Source organism: Acanthochromis polyacanthus, chromosome 12 (assembly GCF_021347895.1).
Source record: "Acanthochromis polyacanthus isolate Apoly-LR-REF ecotype Palm Island chromosome 12, KAUST_Apoly_ChrSc, whole genome shotgun sequence".
Classification (NCBI taxonomy): domain Eukaryota; kingdom Metazoa; phylum Chordata; class Actinopteri; family Pomacentridae; genus Acanthochromis; species Acanthochromis polyacanthus.
Genome location: NC_067124.1, coordinates 39,595,007 through 39,613,801, shown reverse-complemented (window position 1 = coordinate 39,613,801; position 18,795 = coordinate 39,595,007). Strand labels below are relative to the sequence as shown.

Here is an 18,795-nt window from a genome sequence, read left to right as displayed (position 1 = left end):
AGACAGCGTGGGGCCAATCAGCGGCCGCAAAGTCCATCACATGACCGTGACGTTGTAGCGAGCCGCAGAATTGACAGTTATGGAAGAAATTGTGTAAAAACCAACTTAAAACGCTTTAAATCTACGTTTTAATTCACATTTTAATGATTTAAAGTTGCGTTATATGTTTTAGGTAAATTGTTAATGCTGATTTATGTCTGAAATACATTTTTACACCAGTGAAAAGTTTATTTTACTGAGAAAAATGAAGAAATAAGGGGAATTCTGCCGCATATTTTAAACATCTGGACCACATTAGTGCGGAAACCACTAAACAGGCAGAGATCAGATCTGGGTTAGATCGTCCCACACAGATCTGAGAGTCTTTAAAACACAACTTCTGATGGGTTGGATTTAGATGTATAAAATAAAGGAGATTTCACTACTAATTTTTAAATTAATTGTTTCTTATTTTAAACACGTGAACCAGGACTGGATTTCAAAAGAAAATATAGCAACTGGTAACAACTGGACAAGACTGTTCTACAGAAACAAAAACTAATCTTCAAAACTCTGTCTTTGATTTGGTAAACCTTTATTCTATTTGTTAAAATACAAAATCTTTGTTGTTGAAATTTCATGTATTTTTCTTCAGAAATTTCGGGTTGTTCATGATGTTTTGTAAAAAGACAATTCCTTAAATGTGAACACCGACTACGTGGACTTCGACTGGACCACAGGGAGGCCTTCAAACTTGACCAACAAGTTTGTGGGTCTGAGGACGACGCCGAGCCTCGGTCGCCTGTCTGTGGATGTTCAAGTGCTGAGAGGTTTGTGGATGCATTTTATATTATTTTTTTTATTAACGCCGGTAAAACCAAGAGCTCCTTTATTTGTGACTTCCACTAAAAAAACTGATGAAAATAATTTTGCCAGAGTTCTGACTGCCAACAGGTTATTAAATATTGAAAATAATCATTTAAATATTCCATTAATCAATCATTTTAGGTCTACATTTCCTTTACACTGACTTCTTGGTATATGTTCAAGTATTTAGGGTGGAATATACCATTAAGCCCAATGTTCAAGGGTTCTTCTGGGAATATACCATTAAACCAACCTTTTAGGTGAATGTTCCAGGATGTTGGTAGAATATACCATCAGATACTCCAAACCATCCTTTAGGTCTACATTTAAGGTGGAATATTCCTTTACACCAAGATTTTTTGGTCTACATTGAAGGATTCCAGGTGGAATATTCCTTTGAATGAACTTTTTAAGTTTATGTTTAAGGATGTTGGGTGGAATATACCATCAGACCAACCTCCAAGGTCTACAGTAGTGAATTTTAGGTGGACTATACCATTAAACTCACCTTTTAGGCCTAGATTGGAGGACTTTAGGTGGAGTTTTCTTCCAAACCATCTCTCAGTCGACATTTAAGGATATTTAAGATGGTATATTCTTCCAAAACAACTTCTCAGGTCTACATTTCAGGTGGAATATTCCTCCATACTAACTTTTTTGGTCTACATTGAAGGATTTTTTCTAACCCACTCTTTCGGGTCTATATTTGAGGTTTTAGGTGAAATATTCCTTTTAACCAGCCCCTCAGGTCTCTGAGGATTTTGGATGGAATACTCGGTTAAACCAACATTTTAGGTGTATGTCCAAGGATTTAAGGTGGAATGTTCCTTAAAGGTGGATGTGTGAGGACCTTGTGGGTGGAAGACTTCCTGAAACCAACCTTTTAGGTCAACATTCAAAGATTTAAGGTGGAATATTCCTTTAAACCAACCTAAATTTAATTTTTTGATCATTATCAAGTGAGAAACCTCAATCCAGACTCCTCATAAAGACGTTTGAGATTTATGCTGCTGTTATTTGTTTAGTCTAGACTAAATGACAGAAATCCACAACTGTAATTTTATTTCAGGACTCGGTTATTAAATGTCAAAACAATCCATGTGACTCCAAAAACTCAACAGCTTTACAAACTCTAAGATTAAACTCTCCACAAGGATCCAAAATAAGTTGGACTTCTACATGAGAGCTTTAGTTATTCTTCATCTACTTCCTGAAAAGTTTGGTCAATAAAAAAGACAAAAACTCATATTTTCAGCTGAACTAACGACAGACTTTGTGATTTTTCTGCTCACATGTTGTGTTGTTGTAAACTTACTCTTTCAACCCCCTGGAAACCAGCGTTTGTCCTGTTTTTGCTCCTCGGTGACTCTAAACATTAAGTTGTAATGTTTTTTGAGCCACACACCATACTATGACGTTTTTACTCGTGATGTTACGAGATGTGCTGAGGCTTCGAAGCGTGCGTCGAGTAATGAAGGGGGCGTTTCCACGAAGCGCGTATCGAGGCTTGCTTCATTTAGAGGAGGAGCCAAAAATTATGACGTTGGAAGCCTTGTGAGCCGGTCGTACTGCGTGACTGCTTCAGGAACTGGTTCATGGGTTTGATGTGCGATTCAAAGTATAAGGGGCAGCGAAATGCAATGTTCACATTTTTTGGATTTTTGCCTGCTGTATCTTTGTTTGCAATCACTTTGAGACTCTTTTTTTCCATAGAAGAAGGCCAAAAGGAGAAGCTTCTCCCCTTTCTGGGAACATTTTGACCCAATTTATTTAATTTATTTCTGCTAATAAAGGGGCAAATAACAAGTGAACTGTAATATGAGTACCTGTTACAACGCCGCACAACGCTTGTTCTAACTTATTTTTTTCTATTTTTTTTAAAAGACAAAGTGTCTGTTGTGTTTCAAGGAGTTGGAGAAATATTGTCCATTGTCCGAAAAAAAAAAGAAGCTGCCTAAATCCCAGCACTGTGGAAAAATTAATATTTTGGAATAAAAACAAATAAAATGCCGTCCCTACTTTAGTTTTTCACTGGTACCACAAACACAGTCTCAAAACAAAAAGTAGCACAAGCACATTTTATTTATGTCGCCCTTATTACAATTAAAAGTATCTGAACACTTTACAGAAAACCAGAACCTCACCTCAAATCTCAAATCTCTCCCCAATTTGTTTCCACTTCCCCCTCTATCTCTGCTATCAGGAAAAACAGTCACTATATTAAATACATTACTTGTTTATTGGCATTATCATTTAAAAACAATTCAAAGCTTCACATAGCAAAGCCAATGTGTCATTATAGGCACTCTGCCTGTTTTACTTTTATTTGTCCACTTGATGGCGCAGTAGAGCAAATGAAGCACCGTGACGCTTTCACCATGAGTGAACCAACTGGATGGAAAGCCTCAATGCTTCATGAAGCTTCATCTCGACATCACTCGTTTTTACCAGTTTGACATGTTCAGGTGTTCTTTGTGTGAAAACTCAGAGATTACAGGGATCAGAAGGTGGTTTTCAACTTTCTCTGTTAACTTTCTGCTTCAACTTTAAACTAAATTTCCTTCACTAAGCCAGCCCTCTTCCAGTAAGCCGTGTTCCTTTTGGCGACTTGCAGTGTTTACTAACACAAGTGTGAACATCGGTATGCGCGCAGACCCGGTGCAGGAAGTGCAAAGTTCATCCACGTGTTTCATATGTAAAACAATGGCACAGCCGAAACTTACTGTTAAGAAATCGTACCTTGACGAGCTGTCACCTGCCGATCGTACCTGTTACTTAAGCAAGTTGACACTTAGTGCAGGTACGCAACTACCGGACCCGTACTAATTGCCGCAACAAGAGTGCTTACGGGATATGAGGCAATGGCCTAATATTCAGTGGCCGGACATCTATTTATATTTAATCAACTCGCCAAGCGTTTACACAAAAGAGAATTTAAAGGCATACATATTCCTTGATGCTGTTAATTTCGTGCTTTGCGTTCACGTACAAGAGCTCACATACTATCCAGTATCAGAATTATCAAAATTATTAAAGTCCCATAAAACAAAATAACAAGGCTAAGTCAACAAACATGTTCATGGCGCTAATGACAAAACACCCTATTATCGTAATAATGACATAATGACATAAAGCACTATCTGCGGGATCTTTTCTCTACATATCTAATTTTTATATTGGGTGATGTAACATTTCCATCATTTTAAAGGATTTTACAAATATAAATCAAAACTGAATGACCGTTTACCTGAAATGAAATGTGCACTGCAAAGCCGTGCATTCTTTATTTGTGCCTCCGACCAGTTATCCCGGTTGATCACACGTAGCCACAACTGCCTTTGATTTTGTTGAAATGGATGAGCCCCTCCAGGTATTGAATAAAATTTTTAATGAGGGTTGTCTTTACTTCGATACTGACAGCCAACAGCACAACAAGAAGGCGTATTTAGCGTAATATGTGTATATAACAAAACACCTATTCGAGCTTGCAATATCACGCGTTGGCTAGGTAAACAAGCTTTGTTTTGCACCGGCTCTGCGTGCGCAGCTGCCTAATTAAGTATGCATATGTCATGTGAAATCCATCTATTGGCTGTCCAGGTGGCTGCTTGGTGTTATCAGGAACACCTGAGCAGCTCAGTGTCTTCCTGCTTTATGTCTGCAGTCAAACATTTCCTCTGCTTCTCTTCACTGAACCGGGTTTGGCTCTGTTGCTTTAGTTTGTTCTTTAGCGTTGGCTTGCAGCTTCCAGCAGTAAAATCCTCTTTAATGTGTTTCTTGGTGTGTTTTAGGGCTTTGTACTGGATAGTTGTCTTGGTAAATGTGCTTCTTTAGCCACAGTTAGCACATGGTGCTAATGTGTGCAGTGATTAGTGGATTTGGTGCAGCTGAGTTGTGTCTTTATCTTGGCTGTACTGAGTCTTTAGAGGTTTTCGGTCAGACACATTCTGTATTCTTGTTTGTGAACCAACGTTGGTTGTCCAGAAGGTAAGAGTTCCTGTCCTGATTCTCTGTTTAAAGAGCTTCTCTGGTAGGCTGCAGGAGACTTTAGCGTTTGGGTTGTGCTAGTTTGGTTTTTGTACGGTTTCATTTGGACGACTATCTTGAGGCCCCTCCATGTGGTTTAGTGAGGTTTTCTGGAACAGTTCTACAAAACAACCTGCAGCAGAAGAGACTTTGAGAGTTTTTAGGAAGTTCTGGAGACCAGACTTTAGAGCAGCAGAAACATTTGTCAGCAGTTTGAGCAGGAGAAGGTGAGCTTCAGAGCAGAAATGAGAAGTGGGTCAACAGGCAGATTTTAAAACCTTTTATTTCAGAATGTGTTTGATTTATTCATCTAGAAGGTCCCAGACGCCGTTTTAAATCTCCAGCGTTTATGATAAAAATATGTCAGATGTTCAGATGATTGAAGCTGCTTCTACGAGAGTAAAGGTCAAATATAGGAAAATATTTTTTAAAAAAATGTCTTCCAGTGTAAAATATAAAACATTTGTCTAACAGCTGATAGTGCAAACAGAAAGGAGGGTTATGGATCTTTAACAGGTCAGAACTGCAGCTGACAGATGAAGTAGGACGAGGCCCGACAGGGAGCTCTGATCCAGTTCTTCTCTGCAGGATCGCTGCCGCTCAGGAGCCCACAGTCTCCATCCAGAGGAACATCAGACCAGTAGCTGCAGCACAAGATTATTGTTAGATATAAAGCAGTAAATACTACAACACAACAAGATTAATGTTAGATATAAAGCAGTAAATACTACTGCAGCACAACAATAAAAAATATTAATTCTTTTTCGTTGTCTCTTTTGTCATGTTTCGGATTTGACATTTTCTGTCCGATTTTAATTATTTTGAGTCTTGTGTTGGTCATTTAATGCATTATTTTGCCAATCTTTGTCTCGTTTTAGTCATTTTTTGTCTTCTTTCTCTTATTTTGTGTCTCGTTTTTCTTGTTTTGTGTTTTGTGACTCAATTCTTTAGTTTTGTGTCTTCTTTAAGTCATTTAGTTTCTCATTTGGTCGCCTAATGTCTTGTTTTGCCAATTTCAGTCTCATTTCAGTATTTTTCCCCCCTTTTGTTTGTGTTGTTTTGGAGTTTGGGGGTTATTTTGTCTCTCATTTCTCATGTTTTGTAGGGTTCGTCTTGTTTTGTCATTTTGCGTCACATTTTTGTCGTTTTGCGTTGCATTTTAGTCGTTTTGTGTGTCAGTTTTGTCATTTTGTGACTCATTTTGCCATTTTGTGTCCCATTTTTAACATTGTGCATCTTGTTTTTGTTATTTTGCGTCTCGTTTTGTGACTCATTTTGATGTTTTGCACCTCGTTTTGTGACTCATTTTGATGTTTTGTGTCTCTTTTTTTGTGGCTGAATCACCTCTGTTGCAGCGCCTTGTTGTCCACCCAGCTCCAGGTGCTTTCGGTGTTCTTCAGTCCGATCCAGTACTTCAGATTCCCCTTCTTAGTCAAAAAAGTCTGGAACAGAAAACAGAACGGTCACATTCACACCACGGATCAGTATTACCTGATGAAGCAGCATTTAAAGCCTCTTCAGCTCCACCTGGACGGTTCTGTTGCTGATCACGGCCAGGTGTCCTCCACTGGAGCTGCAGTTCTTCTGGCTCTCGGCCCAGGTCAGCCTGAAGGTGGACAGGAAGAAACAGGACCGGCCGAGAGTCAGCCATCCGTTGGAGCACTGCTGGCAGCCCAGATCTGGAGGAAACGGCACAGAGAACGTCTTCAGATGTGGAATTAACGGCAGAAATCAGGCTGAAGCTTCTCTTTTCTTTGCTGCATTTGTTAGTTTCATGGTTTTATGTTTGACCTACTTCATCTGTTTTCATTCAGATGTGGCTGTTTGCATGTTGGTGAAGGTTGTAAAGTGTTTGGTCACTGTGGACTTTATCTTCTGGGTTCTCGTCCTTCGGTCTGAACAGACAGCAGCTAGGGCTGGACCCGAAAATCCGAATATTCGTTCGCTACGGCACTATCCGGATATTAATTTGGCATCCGAATATTCGCCGCCCCCCCACGCCGCCGCCGCTGTCGGACGTCACCGGGCAGAAAGAATAAGCAGCGTTACTGTCTTCGTTCTGCCTTCGGCCCACATCAGATCATATCGGCTCATCTCGTCCTGTGATCACATAAACATATACACACATGTCTATGTGATCACCCCCTCCTCCCCCCAGACGAAAATATTCGGAGCTCGTCTCTTCCCTTCGCCTTCGGCCCATTTCGGCTCACCCCGCCGTGTTCTTCGGCTCATCTCAGCTCCTCCATTCCTGTTTCTTACCACCACCTGAATGTCCGGGTTGCTGCCGACTCTGACGTCACGCTTCACTTTGTTGCATAAACACAAGACAAGATGCTGAAGACCTCCACTGTTTGGGAATTCTTCAGTTTAACTGAAGACAAAACAAAGTCAAAATTTGGACCCGGGAGACCAGATGAACGGATCCGAATATTCGGGCTGTCTCCGCCCTTTATTAAAACACCAGTTCTGGGTAAAGTCAACATAATATTCTAGAATTCTTCTTTTGTGGCTCATTTTGGCCGTTTAATGTCTTATTTTGCCATTTTGTGACTTGTTTTTCTTGAGTTCTTTTTTGACTCATTTGGGTGTTTTCTGTCTCACTTCTCTTGTTTTGTGTGTCTGTTTTTGGCCATTTTGTGTCTTAATTCTCTTGGTTTATGTTGCCTTTTGTCTGATTTTGGTACCTTAATGTCTTATTTTGTCATTTTTCTGTCTCATTTTTGTGTCTTGTTTCTCTTGTTTTGTGGCGTTTTATGTCTAATTTTGGTCAGTTTGTCTTATTTTGTCATTTTCTGTCTCATTTCTCTTGTTTTGTGTCTCCTTTTGGTCATTTAATGTCCTATTTTGCCAAAATAGACTGTCTTACTACATTAGTCACTGTGAACTTTATCTTCTGGTTCTCGTCCTTCACTCAGTCCGAGCAGACGGCAGCTCTGATAGCTCTAAATTTAAACACCAACTCTGGATAAACTTCCTGTAATTTTCTATAATTTATCAGAAGCTGCAGGGTTTAATCTGATGTTTGAACAACATCCCCTTTCAGACCAACCTTCAGAAACTCTGCAGCTCCATGTTTAGTCTGGAAGAAGTTGAACCCAAACTGGATTCATTTTAGTGCATCTTCAGCCTCTTGAGCTTTACATGATGGTGTTTTCTGTGTTGGCTTGGTGTGTTTTTCTGTCTGCATTAGGGAATAAATCATTGTTCAAGCTTCTTAAAATATCAGATTTAAGGGGTTAAATCCTTAAATGTTCAACTTTATTGGAAGTTTTATGGCTTCAAAGGTATTCAAACTGTGCAGAAAACCTTTTTAAAGATGCAGAAGTGTGTTAAAATCCATCCATTATACCCTTAGGTCTCATCTCACCGACATTTTCTCGAATTAAAGTTGAGTCTTCGATTTAAACAGTTCTGTTTGTACTGATCCCAACACTTCTGCTGACTGTGTGATCAAAAATAACCTGACAGGAAATAATAAAGCTGATTAAACTCTTGCTTGCATGAACTCGAACTTTCCAAGTTCTCTAAAACGGCAGTGGAGGAAGGAGCTCCTCTCAGAATGGATTAATAAAAGCAGAACGAAGACTAAACATGGCGGCACAGAAAGCTTCCCGCCTTTTCCTCCGGTTTGAGGTTTGAACTCACACCGAGGCCAGACGTCGGGGAAGTCGTCCATACACTGATCGAGGTTGCAGGCAGGAGGATTACTGCCGCCGGCGTCCAGAGTTTGTGCCGGGTCCAGGCAGACCGTGGATTCAGTTTGGACTGGAAATAAAAACACAAAAGATTCAGGTCAAGAAGAAAGTAAACAAGCTGCAGCTTCACATCTAGAAGAACTACGGACAGTACGTGTCACCTACTGCTGTGACGTTTGGTAGGCATCGGCAACTAGTCAAGACGCACAAACAAGTCTACGCAGCCATGCCCAAAACCCAACAGGAAGTCGGCCGTTGTTACGATCCAACCACTAGGGGGGGCTGGATGTAACAAAATAACCAGAGGGTTATTGGTTCAGGTGAAGGGATTTATTGCTTAGTGGTAAATGGAACATAGAAGTGATAACAATGGACACAAAACTGGTGAGTGTTAGAACAGAAAATCAAAGAACAGAATGGAACAAAACGAAGGCTAACAGAGTTTGCAAACTAAACCCGAAACAGAATAACTAAACTCCCTAGCCAGACAGAAGTACATCAGCAACACCCACCACCAGTAACAAAAACTAATTAAGTGTGCAAAAAGGAACTAAACAAAACTGGTGCCTCACACTCACTGACCACACAGGTCACGAATACTGAACGGCTTCTTCACTAAGTTGGGGACTCCACACCCAAGCAGCAGCCGCCAGCAGAAACCTGAAGTGTCTGCTGCACCCACCAACCCACCAACAGACCGAAACATGTCACAATACACAACAAAACGAGGCATCCACAGAGAGGCACCAGAGCAGACTGGTCACAGATACCAGCTGCCCAGACTAAGATCATGGTTGGAGGTATTATACTCTGCAGTGTGGCGATGGCTGTGTCTGATTGGTTAGTGGTGGAGGGGAGCTGGACGGTGGCCCAATCAGGAAGGGCTGAAGGCGGGGAGAACAGGGCTGCAGTGGGCCATTAGGTGGAACGACTGCAGCTGGTGTTCCAGAGAGACACTGACAACAGCCACGGCTGAACCCACACAAAAGGCCCAGCAGAAACCATCCAGAACCCAGACGGCCCAGCAGAAACCATCCAGAACCCAGACGGCCCAGCAGAAACCATCCAGAACCCAGACGGCCCAGCAGAAACCATCCAGAACCCAGACGGCACATAGATACCTGTGGCTGCAACAGCCTCTTTGAATTATGTGTCATTTTTTGGACCAATCTTTGGACATTTTCAAAAGCTACAAACTCAAACAGGGTAACCTCGACAGAGCTGAGATTTTGCCGGGATGTAAACCAGGCAGGAGTGATTAGAAGTTACCGGAGGGCGTGGAAGTGATGGCCATCAGAATTTCCACGTTTCACCATGAAACAGGACACTAAAAATACTCAAAAATGCATGAAAATTGGCACAACACATGGCCAGCGAAAAATGTGCTATCTTAGGGGAATGGCACACGTGGGAGCCAAAATGCCTCAATAGCGCCCCCTGGGAAATTTCAAACATTTATTACAACCAGTATGTGTCACCTGGACTTATGAAATTTGGTACACATTCGTAATTCATCCACTGAGAAGACAAGAAATTCCACTAATGAACCTTGACAAGGCACGCTGAGCAAAGCAGGAATCAAAGAATCTAAAACACGTTTTGAATTATTTTTGTTTACTGCATAACTCCTGACAGATTTTTAGAGTTTTCCCATCATTTTTCCAGACTTCTCTGAATCTTTTTACAGTTTTTGTTGTTTGTTATTTTCCACTGAGGTCACATCTTTAGCATATTTCTGTCCTTTTATCAGGATTAATCAGAGTCTAGTGCCGGTAAGAAGTCAGATGTTTATAATCTGCTTTTTAACTAAACTCAGCTGTTTGTGGCTTAGATCAGAAACATTTTCACGGCTGCTCAGACTCACGTTTCATACTGAGGATGATGACGGCCAGCAGCAGGACGAAGCACAGCAGAGACAGGAGAAGACAGCCGGCTCGGTACAGACGGACATTTCCCTGTGGTGGTTTACCTGCAGAAGAAGGAGAAGAAGAAGAAGGAGAAGAAGAAGAAGGAGAAGGAGAAGGAGAAGGAGAAGAACGAGGAGGAGGAGAAGAAGAAGGAGAAGAAGAAGGAGGAGATGGAAGAGAAGGTGAAAAAGAAGGACAGGAGGAAAAGAGGATAAAGGACAGAGAAGAAGAAGAAGAATGAGAAGAAGAAGATGAAGGAGAGGAAACAAGAAGAAGAGGAAGAAGGAGAAGAAGACGAAGGAGGATGAGAAGAAGGAGAAGGAAGAAGAAGAAGAAGAAGCACAAAAAGAAGACGAAGGAGACAAAGAAAAAGAAGAAGCAGAGAAAGAAGACGAAGAAGAAAAAGAAGAAGAAGCAGAACAAGAAGATGAAGAAGACGGATGTTATTGAGCTGCTCAAACCAACATGGAGGCTGAATCCTGCTGCTTCTTCACACCTCCTTCTTCTCCTTCTTCTTTCTTCTTCTTCTGCAGGTCGACCGACAGCTCCTCATCACCACCTTCATCCTTCTTCTCCTCAAAATAACCGCGGAAGAATTTCAGGTACATGTTTGCAGCCGCAGCTGAAGCCCTGCAGTCTGTTTTCTCCCGTTTCCTGCTGACTCACGCTCGCCTGGACTCTTTAAGAACCGCCTCTGTCCGGTCGCCACGGCAACCGCCTCAACTATTCACCCAGCAGCACAGAGAGGGATTGTCTGACCGACTTTTATCTCCGGAAGGCGACACCGATCCTCCCAAACAACAGACTGGAGGGAGGTCGGCTCGGTGTTTAATCAGGAACAGAACGAACTGAACAAAGTGATAAAATTAAAAAATAAACCGGAGGTCTGAGCAGAAGGACGACAGGAGCAGAACAAACACACCGATTTTATTCTCTTAATAATAATTAAAAAAAACAACTAAGTGTGATTTGATTCTATGATGTTAAAAAAATTATTTCCTCCTTTTTATTATTTTTTAGGCACAAAAGAAAATTTATATGTCTAATTAACCACACAATTGAAATAAAAAAAACATATTAATACTTAAAAATACATGAAAAATACATTTAAAATACACAAAAATACATAAAAATTGTGATCATTTTATATTATCAGATAAAAAAATTCAACTTCAATTAAATATATGAAACTGTTAAATTCAGGTTTAATACTGTAAATATATTTCTGATATTAGATGCAATCAGTGCTAATTAACAGCAGTCTGCCATTAAATCTATATTATTAATATTGTACATGTCAAATCAAAATTAAAAAAAATCTATAAACCTGTATAAACCGTAGAATTACAATTTTAGCTTAAAAGGTAAAGGAAACATATTTAATTTGTGAATTTCATGGTGACTCAACAATTTTTTTCTACTATTGATGTTATTATTTTATATTATGAAATTGAAAAATCGAATTTAATATATCAAACTGTTAAATTTAAGTTTAAAATCTAATTTATTCATATATATATATATATATATATATATATAGTATTAAATATATTTTTAAATAAAATAAAATAACAAAATTAACAATAGACTTATAAATAAAATAAATAAATATGTATAAAATTATATATATATATATATATATATATATATATATGAACATTTTTTAAATAATAATAAAAAAACTTATCATTTGCAAGCTTAGAAAAGTTTGAGGATGTCTCAGTTTAAATAAACAATTTATGTAAAATTACAGATTGTTTATCATTTAGTTATATATTATTAAATTATTTATATTTTTCTACATTTTAGCGCCTTATATGTTTAAAAATGGTCTTATTTATTCAAAAATGTAACATCTATGGTTATGGTTATTTGCAGCTACAAGTTCATAATGTTGTTTTACATTTAATGTTAATTATTATCTACATTATATATATATATATATATATATATATATGTGTGTGTGTGTGTGTGTGTGTGTGTGTGTGTGTGTGTGTGCGTGTGCGTGTGTCAATAATAGATAATAATAACATTAAATGTAAAACAACATTTTTATATTTATTTATACATTTTTAAAAATATTTTTGGGGTTTATTTATTATTTTTAATATATATAAAACTGATTTATTATTTATATATATATAATTTTTTTTTATTTTGTTTTAAGGAACTAATGATAGATTTATGTATTTGTGTGTATTTATTAGCGGGTAGTTTCAGAGTCTTTTCACATGTAAATATCCTTCATTAATCACTAAAAATCCCAAATATTCATAATCTGTTTTTAAAATTAAGGCCAGGAGCTGCATCATGTAAAATGAGCATATTTTCATAACTTCTATTAATTTTTTTTATTATCATTTTTTTCCAAACTCTAATTCAGACTCTAATAAGAGATAATAACTTGATGGCTTTTATATTTTCTGGCTTTATTGTGTTTCTGACTGCAGGAGAAAGTTCCTCACATTAATCTGCTGCTTTACAGAGACACTGTTTTTTTTTTTTATTACTTTAAAAGTTGAGCAACAAAAGGAACCGAAAGTGACAAAGAAAAGTCAGCAGACGTGACGTTCATGTGTTCAAGAATAATTCAGATTCTAAATGAATTAAAAACATGTTTCAGGCGAATTTACCTCCACGTTTAAAAGACTTAATGAAGCGTGAGGATGACCCGGTTTGTGTCAGTTTGTGTTTTATGCTTCAACAGCTGGATTTAGACGGTTTTAGCAGCAGGAAGAGGAAGTTTAATTCCTTCTGAGAGGACACTTATCTTTCCTGTGACCTGGTCGGTTTAATTAATGTGTGTTTCTGTGGTTTTATAGGACAGAATGTGTGGTGAAGCCGAGGCTCATTAAACGGAACTAAGCCAAGTTTCTTCTTCGTGTTTTCTAACAAACAAAAGTTCTACTTTTAGACGTGAACCAAGAGTCACTGAAAGATAAATAAACAGCCCGATCTCACGAGGATTCGTGAAACTGTCACGTAAGTTTTAGTTTCGGTTTCGTGCGCACCAACACGATTTCGTCATGTTTTTCGTGCCGCTCACCACGAAATGCGCACCAATGTATTTTAAACGGCGGACTTTTCGTGCCACCCAGAACGTATTTCAAACGAATGTGTGTATTATATTTTTAATGTAAAACCATGGCGAATCCAACGCTATATTTTGCATGACATCGTCCCTAACCATAACCCTAACCATAACCATAACCCGGTGGTACACTTACCTTTTTTTTTTTTTTTTTTTTTTTTTTTTTTTTTCCCCAATTTGCATAGGAATTTCAAGAATGTCCGGCGGCCGGCGGCCGCAAACGCGATCACACAAGCAGTATACGCCGATGGACAGCTTAGATCGTCATGAATCCGCTGGTATAAACCACTTTCAGCTGTGATTACCACAGCGGGTTTCGTTGTGAGCAACACGAAAAACATTTCGTGGTGAGCGGCACGAAAAACATGACGAAATCGTGTTGGTGCGCACGAAAAAGAAACAAAAATTTACGTAACAGTTTCACGAATCCCCGTGAGACCGTGTTGCAGCAAACGTCGGTAATTTAAATTCTTCCATAAGTTCTAACAGTAAGTCTTCACACTTATAACATGATATCATGTTAATATGAGTTTTAATTGGTGCCTCTTTCATGTAATATTATCTTTTTTCCATTTTGTGTCTCATTTTTTAGTTGGTTTCTCTTTTCTTTTTTTTTAAATTTCTCCATTTTATTGTCATTTTGGTTCTCATTTTTCTCATTTTCTCTCATTTTTATCATTTTGTGTCTCATTTTTTATTTTGTTTCTTGTTTTTGTCATTTTGTGTCATATTTTTCTCATTTTGTTTCTCATTTTGTTTCTCATTTTTCTCATTTAGTTTCTTGGTTTTGTCATTTTGTGTCTCTTTTTTGTCATTTTGTTTCTCGCTTTTATCATTTTGTTTCTCATTTGTCTAATTTTCTCGCTTTGTGTCATTTTGTTTCTCGCTTTAATCATTTTGTTTCTCATTTTTCTAATTTTCTCACTTTGTGTCATTTTGTTTCTCGCGTTTATCATTTTGTTTCTCATTTTTCTAATTTTCTCTCCGTGTCATTTTGTTTTTCGTTTTATCATTTTGTTTCTCATTTTTCTAATTTTCTCTCTTTGTGTCATTTTGCTTCTCGCTTTTGTCATTTTGTTTCTTGCTTTGTCATTTTGTTTCTCATTTTTTCAAATTTTGTTTCTCATTTTTCTCATTTTGTTTCTAAATTTTCTCATTTTGTGTCTCAATTTTTTCACTTTGTTTCTTATTTTTGTAATATTTTGTCTTTTTTTCTGTAACATTTGTCATTTTGATCATACAGTAAAATACTATATCTTTCCATTCCAGGTGACTAGGTTGTGTTTCTTTGTAGACACTCTGTGATCTGGAAGTTGTAACGTGGAAATGATAAACTGAGGCTGAATGTTGTTAAAAAGAAGAAATTTCAAGTTGTTCATGATGTTTTGTAAAAAGATAATTCCTTAAATGTGAACTTTTTGGCACTAAAACAAAGGAACCGTTAGAAGCTGTGGTTATTTTTTATAGGTTATTATGCCGGAGTTTTACTGGTATGACTGGTTTTACTGGTCCGGTCCACTGGAGATCAAACTGGGCTGAATGTGGAACCTGAACTAAGATGAGTTTGACTCTTCTGGTATAAAACATGAATCTTTGCAGGTTTTCTTCCTCTGATCTGAATACAGTTGGGTTGTTGGCATGACGTTAAAGCAAAATGCTTCATGTACACCAAATTCAATCATAAATAATCCTCAGGAACAAAAATAATTACAGTTTGCTGCAGCTCTATTTACTACAAAATTAGAATCATTTAAATACTAAGCTGTGTTAATATGAGTTTCATATTTTATTGTCATTTCTTGAACTATAAAGCAGCTTTGAAGTCTCTGTGTTGATGCTTTATAATTCTGGACATTGATCAAATCATTTTGAACGAAGTTTTAGAAACTTTCCACGTTTTTTGGTATTTTGGACTATTTTAGAATATTTTTGAAAGTTTTGTGTCAATTCTGCAATTCAAAACTGGTTTCATGTACATTATTTTCTCTTCACTTTTATTTTTGTCTCATTTCTTGTTTTCTGTCTCATTTTTTTCCTCTTTCTTTCTCTTTCTTTTCTCTTGTTTTGGTCGTTTTCTGTCTGTTTGTTGCTAAAAGCAGCTTGGAAGACCAGTTTTCAAAGACTAGTTATGATTATTTAGCATTTTAAACTGAATTTCTCTTCTTGCACTGAGAAACTTGGAAGAGTCAAATAATTACTGACGACAAAAGCAGAAGCAACGAGTTAAATAATGAAAAGACTTAAAATCATTTAATATCTTCTTCTGAAAAACTGACTGAGCCTGACACCAGAACAAAACAGAAATAATGTTCAGGAGCAAAAGGATTAAAGTTGGCTGCAGCTCTATTTACTACACATTCAGAATGATTTAAATAAACAGAATCAGTTAAATGAAAACCGAGTCATTATTAGTCATTATAAACTGATGAATTATCGTTTCTCCTCATCGCTGATGTGGTTAAAACACACAACATTTCTGCTTCTGCTTTTTCTTTTTTGGTTTGTTTTTTTTTGTGCCGAATCACTTTTCTGAGAAACTCTGCTTCATTCTCACGTGAAACAAAAGAAACTGCAGATATTTCAGTCGAGCTGCAGCCCAACAGAGACTCTGATCTGCTGCAAAAGAGTAAAATAATAAAAACCTACTCGGTGTCGTTTTATCCGGCTGGAAGTAGTAGGTTTCTGAGTAGACGTTCTCGGTCGGGGTGCTGAGTTTGGCGTAGTGGTCAGGTTCTGCTTCCTCTAAAGACAAAAATACAGACAGACAGCAGCACAAAAACATCTGCAATTTAGAGCTAAATTAAAATACAAACACACTGAGTTAAATATCAGCAAAAGTTCTTTTTCCCCTCATGATACAGGTTTTTGTGGTGAATTCTCCTGAGCAGGCTGCAGAACTTTATTCTAATCCGGTTAAACTCCTCGTTCACCTTCGGTTTTGTCCTCCGGCTTCGGTTCGATCTTTCCCTCATCCTCGGCTTTTTTGTCCTCCGGCTTCGGTTCGATCTTTCCCTCATCTTCGGCTTTTTTGTCCTCCGGCTTCGGTCCGGTCTTCCCCTCGTCAGCTTTGTCCTCCGGCTCGACCTGGATCTCCTGCATCTCCATGTCTTTCTGTTTCTCTGAGTTTCGTTTTCAGACTTTCCCGGCGAACTCACAATGAGCTTATGTAACCTCCGGCACCAACAAAGCCGCCAGCATAAAGTGTCAAAATGTAGGTTTTTGGTGTCCAGTGACTCCACTAATCACAATGAAGACAGAATACTTCCCCATTGAGATTCCTCCCATTTCTAAGCCACACGCAAGAAATAACTTCTGGGCCGGACTTTGTTTTTGTCTCATCTGCAAGTCGATGGCGTGAAAACGTTACAAAAAAGAAACAGAAATTGAAAAAAATTTTAAGCAGAAGTGTGTAAAATTTCACAAGAAAACAACAAACGAAACAGAATTACGTTATTTATTTAATATAATAGTTAAAATTGCTCTATATTCCTAAAAATTGCTCTAAAATTATTTAAAGTTGCTCTAAAGGAGTTAAAGTTGCTCTAAATGAGCTAAAGTTGCTCTAAAGGAGTAAAAGTTGCTAAAACATTAGTCAAAGTTGCTCAAAAATAGGTGAAAGTTGCTCTAAAGGAGGTAAAGTTGCTCTAAAAGGCATTAAAGTTAGTCTGTATTAGTTAAAGTCGCTCTAAAATGCATTAAAGTTGCTCTATATTAGTTTAAGTTGCTCTAAAATGCATTAAAGTTGCTCTATATTAGTTTAAGTTGCTCTAAACCAGGCATGTCCAAAGTCCGGCCCGGGGGCCAATCACGGCCCGCGGTAGGATTTCATACGGCCCGCAACTTCGGTCTTATAATGTATTATTTATGGCCCGCTACAACAGAACTGCAAGAGAGAGACGCTGCAAATTCACGGAAAGTCGCCAGGCCACTAGGGGGAGCTGTTCTGATCGGCGTCCCTAGCAACGGTCTGCTAGACAGACGCACGCTAATATTTGCTACGTAAATTTGCTGCTGTTGGATAATACTGTAAGAGACTAGGGCCGAGTGTTTAAAAAGACGTAAGGGAAAACATACCTTTTTATTCTCCTCTCTAAGTGTTTGCAAACTTTCTTATCCCGCTGTCTTCTTTGCAACTTCCTCCTGGGTATTTCCTGTCGGTATAAAAGATCAGTCCCTTCCGTATGGTCACCTCCCCCTAGTGGCCTGGCGACCTTCCGTGAATTTGCAGCGTCTCTCTCTTGCAGTTGTTTCGGGGTTTGTATGCAGCATTTCCCTTTTGCATTTGTTTTGTCGGTTTGTGTGTTTTTGCTTTTGCAGCGTTTCTGTGAATGCATCGTTTTTTTGTTGCAGCATTTCTCTGTTGCATTTGTTTTATGTGTTTTGGGGTTTGCATCATTCCTGTGTTTGCAGCGTTTTGGCCGTTTGTATTGTGTTTTTTTGTTTGCGGTGCCCATGCCCTTGTCGGCCACCGTACTATTAACAGTGAAAAGCCAAAAGCATACTTATGCACTTGGACTTATGGCACCTTTTTTTTTATTATTGCACATCTTGAATAAGATTTGGTTATAACTGTTGATGTTGTGTACCTGTAGATGTGACACAAACTATTACTCTCTGAAAGCTCTTGTAAAAGACAAGAGCAAAATTCACTTGTTTTAAACTTTAATGATAACAGAAAACTTTGCATTACATAGAACTCCTGTTTAAAATGTTCATGAGGCAAAAATATTTATCAAACTCCTGGAAATGTATTCCATACAGTTCAATGTTATCTGACTCTCCAGATATGAATTAAAGGCAGACTTGTGTTTTTAGAGTTGTTCATGTCTGTTTGAGCGGCTTATATTTGGTTACACTGCCATTTGAAAAATAAAGAGAATTGTGACAATGAAAATTGTTTTATAATGGTGTACATGTGCATGGAACGTTTGTGCTTAAAAAACATCAGAAGGAAGTACTGGACCCCAGGCATCTTCACTTTATCAAATCTGGCCCTCTTTGCAAAAAGTTTGGACACGAAACTTAAAGTTGCTCTAAATTAGTTTAAGTTGCTCTAAAATTAAAGTTGCTCTATATTACTTTAAGTTGCTCTAAACTTAAAGTTGCTCTATATCACTTTAAGTTGCTCTAAACTTAAAGTTGCTCTATATCAGTTTAAGTTGCTCTAAACTTAAAGTTGCTCTATATTACTTAAAGTTGCTCTAAACTTAAAGTTGCTCTATATTAG

General features: G+C 38.1%; 1 protein-coding gene across 2 annotated transcripts; it reads right to left on the bottom strand.

The window, feature by feature from the left end:
* Positions 1-5,137: 5,137 nt before the first annotated feature.
* si:dkey-26c10.5 (uncharacterized protein LOC563797 homolog) lies at positions 5,138-16,806 on the bottom strand. 2 transcript variants are annotated; one of them, XM_022201148.2, is made up of 7 exons: positions 16,499-16,806; positions 16,215-16,310; positions 10,435-10,539; positions 8,521-8,640; positions 6,400-6,551; positions 6,217-6,314; positions 5,138-5,516 (listed from the first exon to the last, which is right to left on the bottom strand). In XM_022201148.2, exons 1-7 carry the CDS (start codon positions 16,671-16,673, stop codon positions 5,390-5,392), a joined length of 873 nt encoding a protein of 290 aa, XP_022056840.1. In that variant the 5' UTR covers positions 16,674-16,806; the 3' UTR covers positions 5,138-5,389. The 2 variants fall into 2 exon arrangements, with proteins under 2 accessions (XP_022056840.1, XP_022056841.1); XM_022201149.2 differs by lacking the exons at positions 16,215-16,310; positions 16,499-16,806 and adding an exon at positions 10,974-11,229.
* Between the last annotated feature and the right edge of the window lie 1,989 nt (positions 16,807-18,795).

What these genes read in the sequence shown, in the direction of transcription:
- si:dkey-26c10.5 (XM_022201148.2), bottom strand. Translation starts at nt 16,673, where the DNA reads ATGGAGATGCAGGAGATCCAGGTCGAGCCGGAGGACAAAGCTGACGAG. An exon ending in CATCATCCTCAGTATGAAAC is followed by an intron (nt 8,641 to 10,434) that starts GTGAGTCTGAGC and finishes TTTTATTTCCAG; the next exon opens with TCCAAACTGAATCCACGGTC. An exon ending in AACAAGGCGCTGCAACAGAG is followed by an intron (nt 5,517 to 6,216) that starts GTGATTCAGCCA and finishes CTTGTGCTGCAG; the next exon opens with CTACTGGTCTGATGTTCCTC.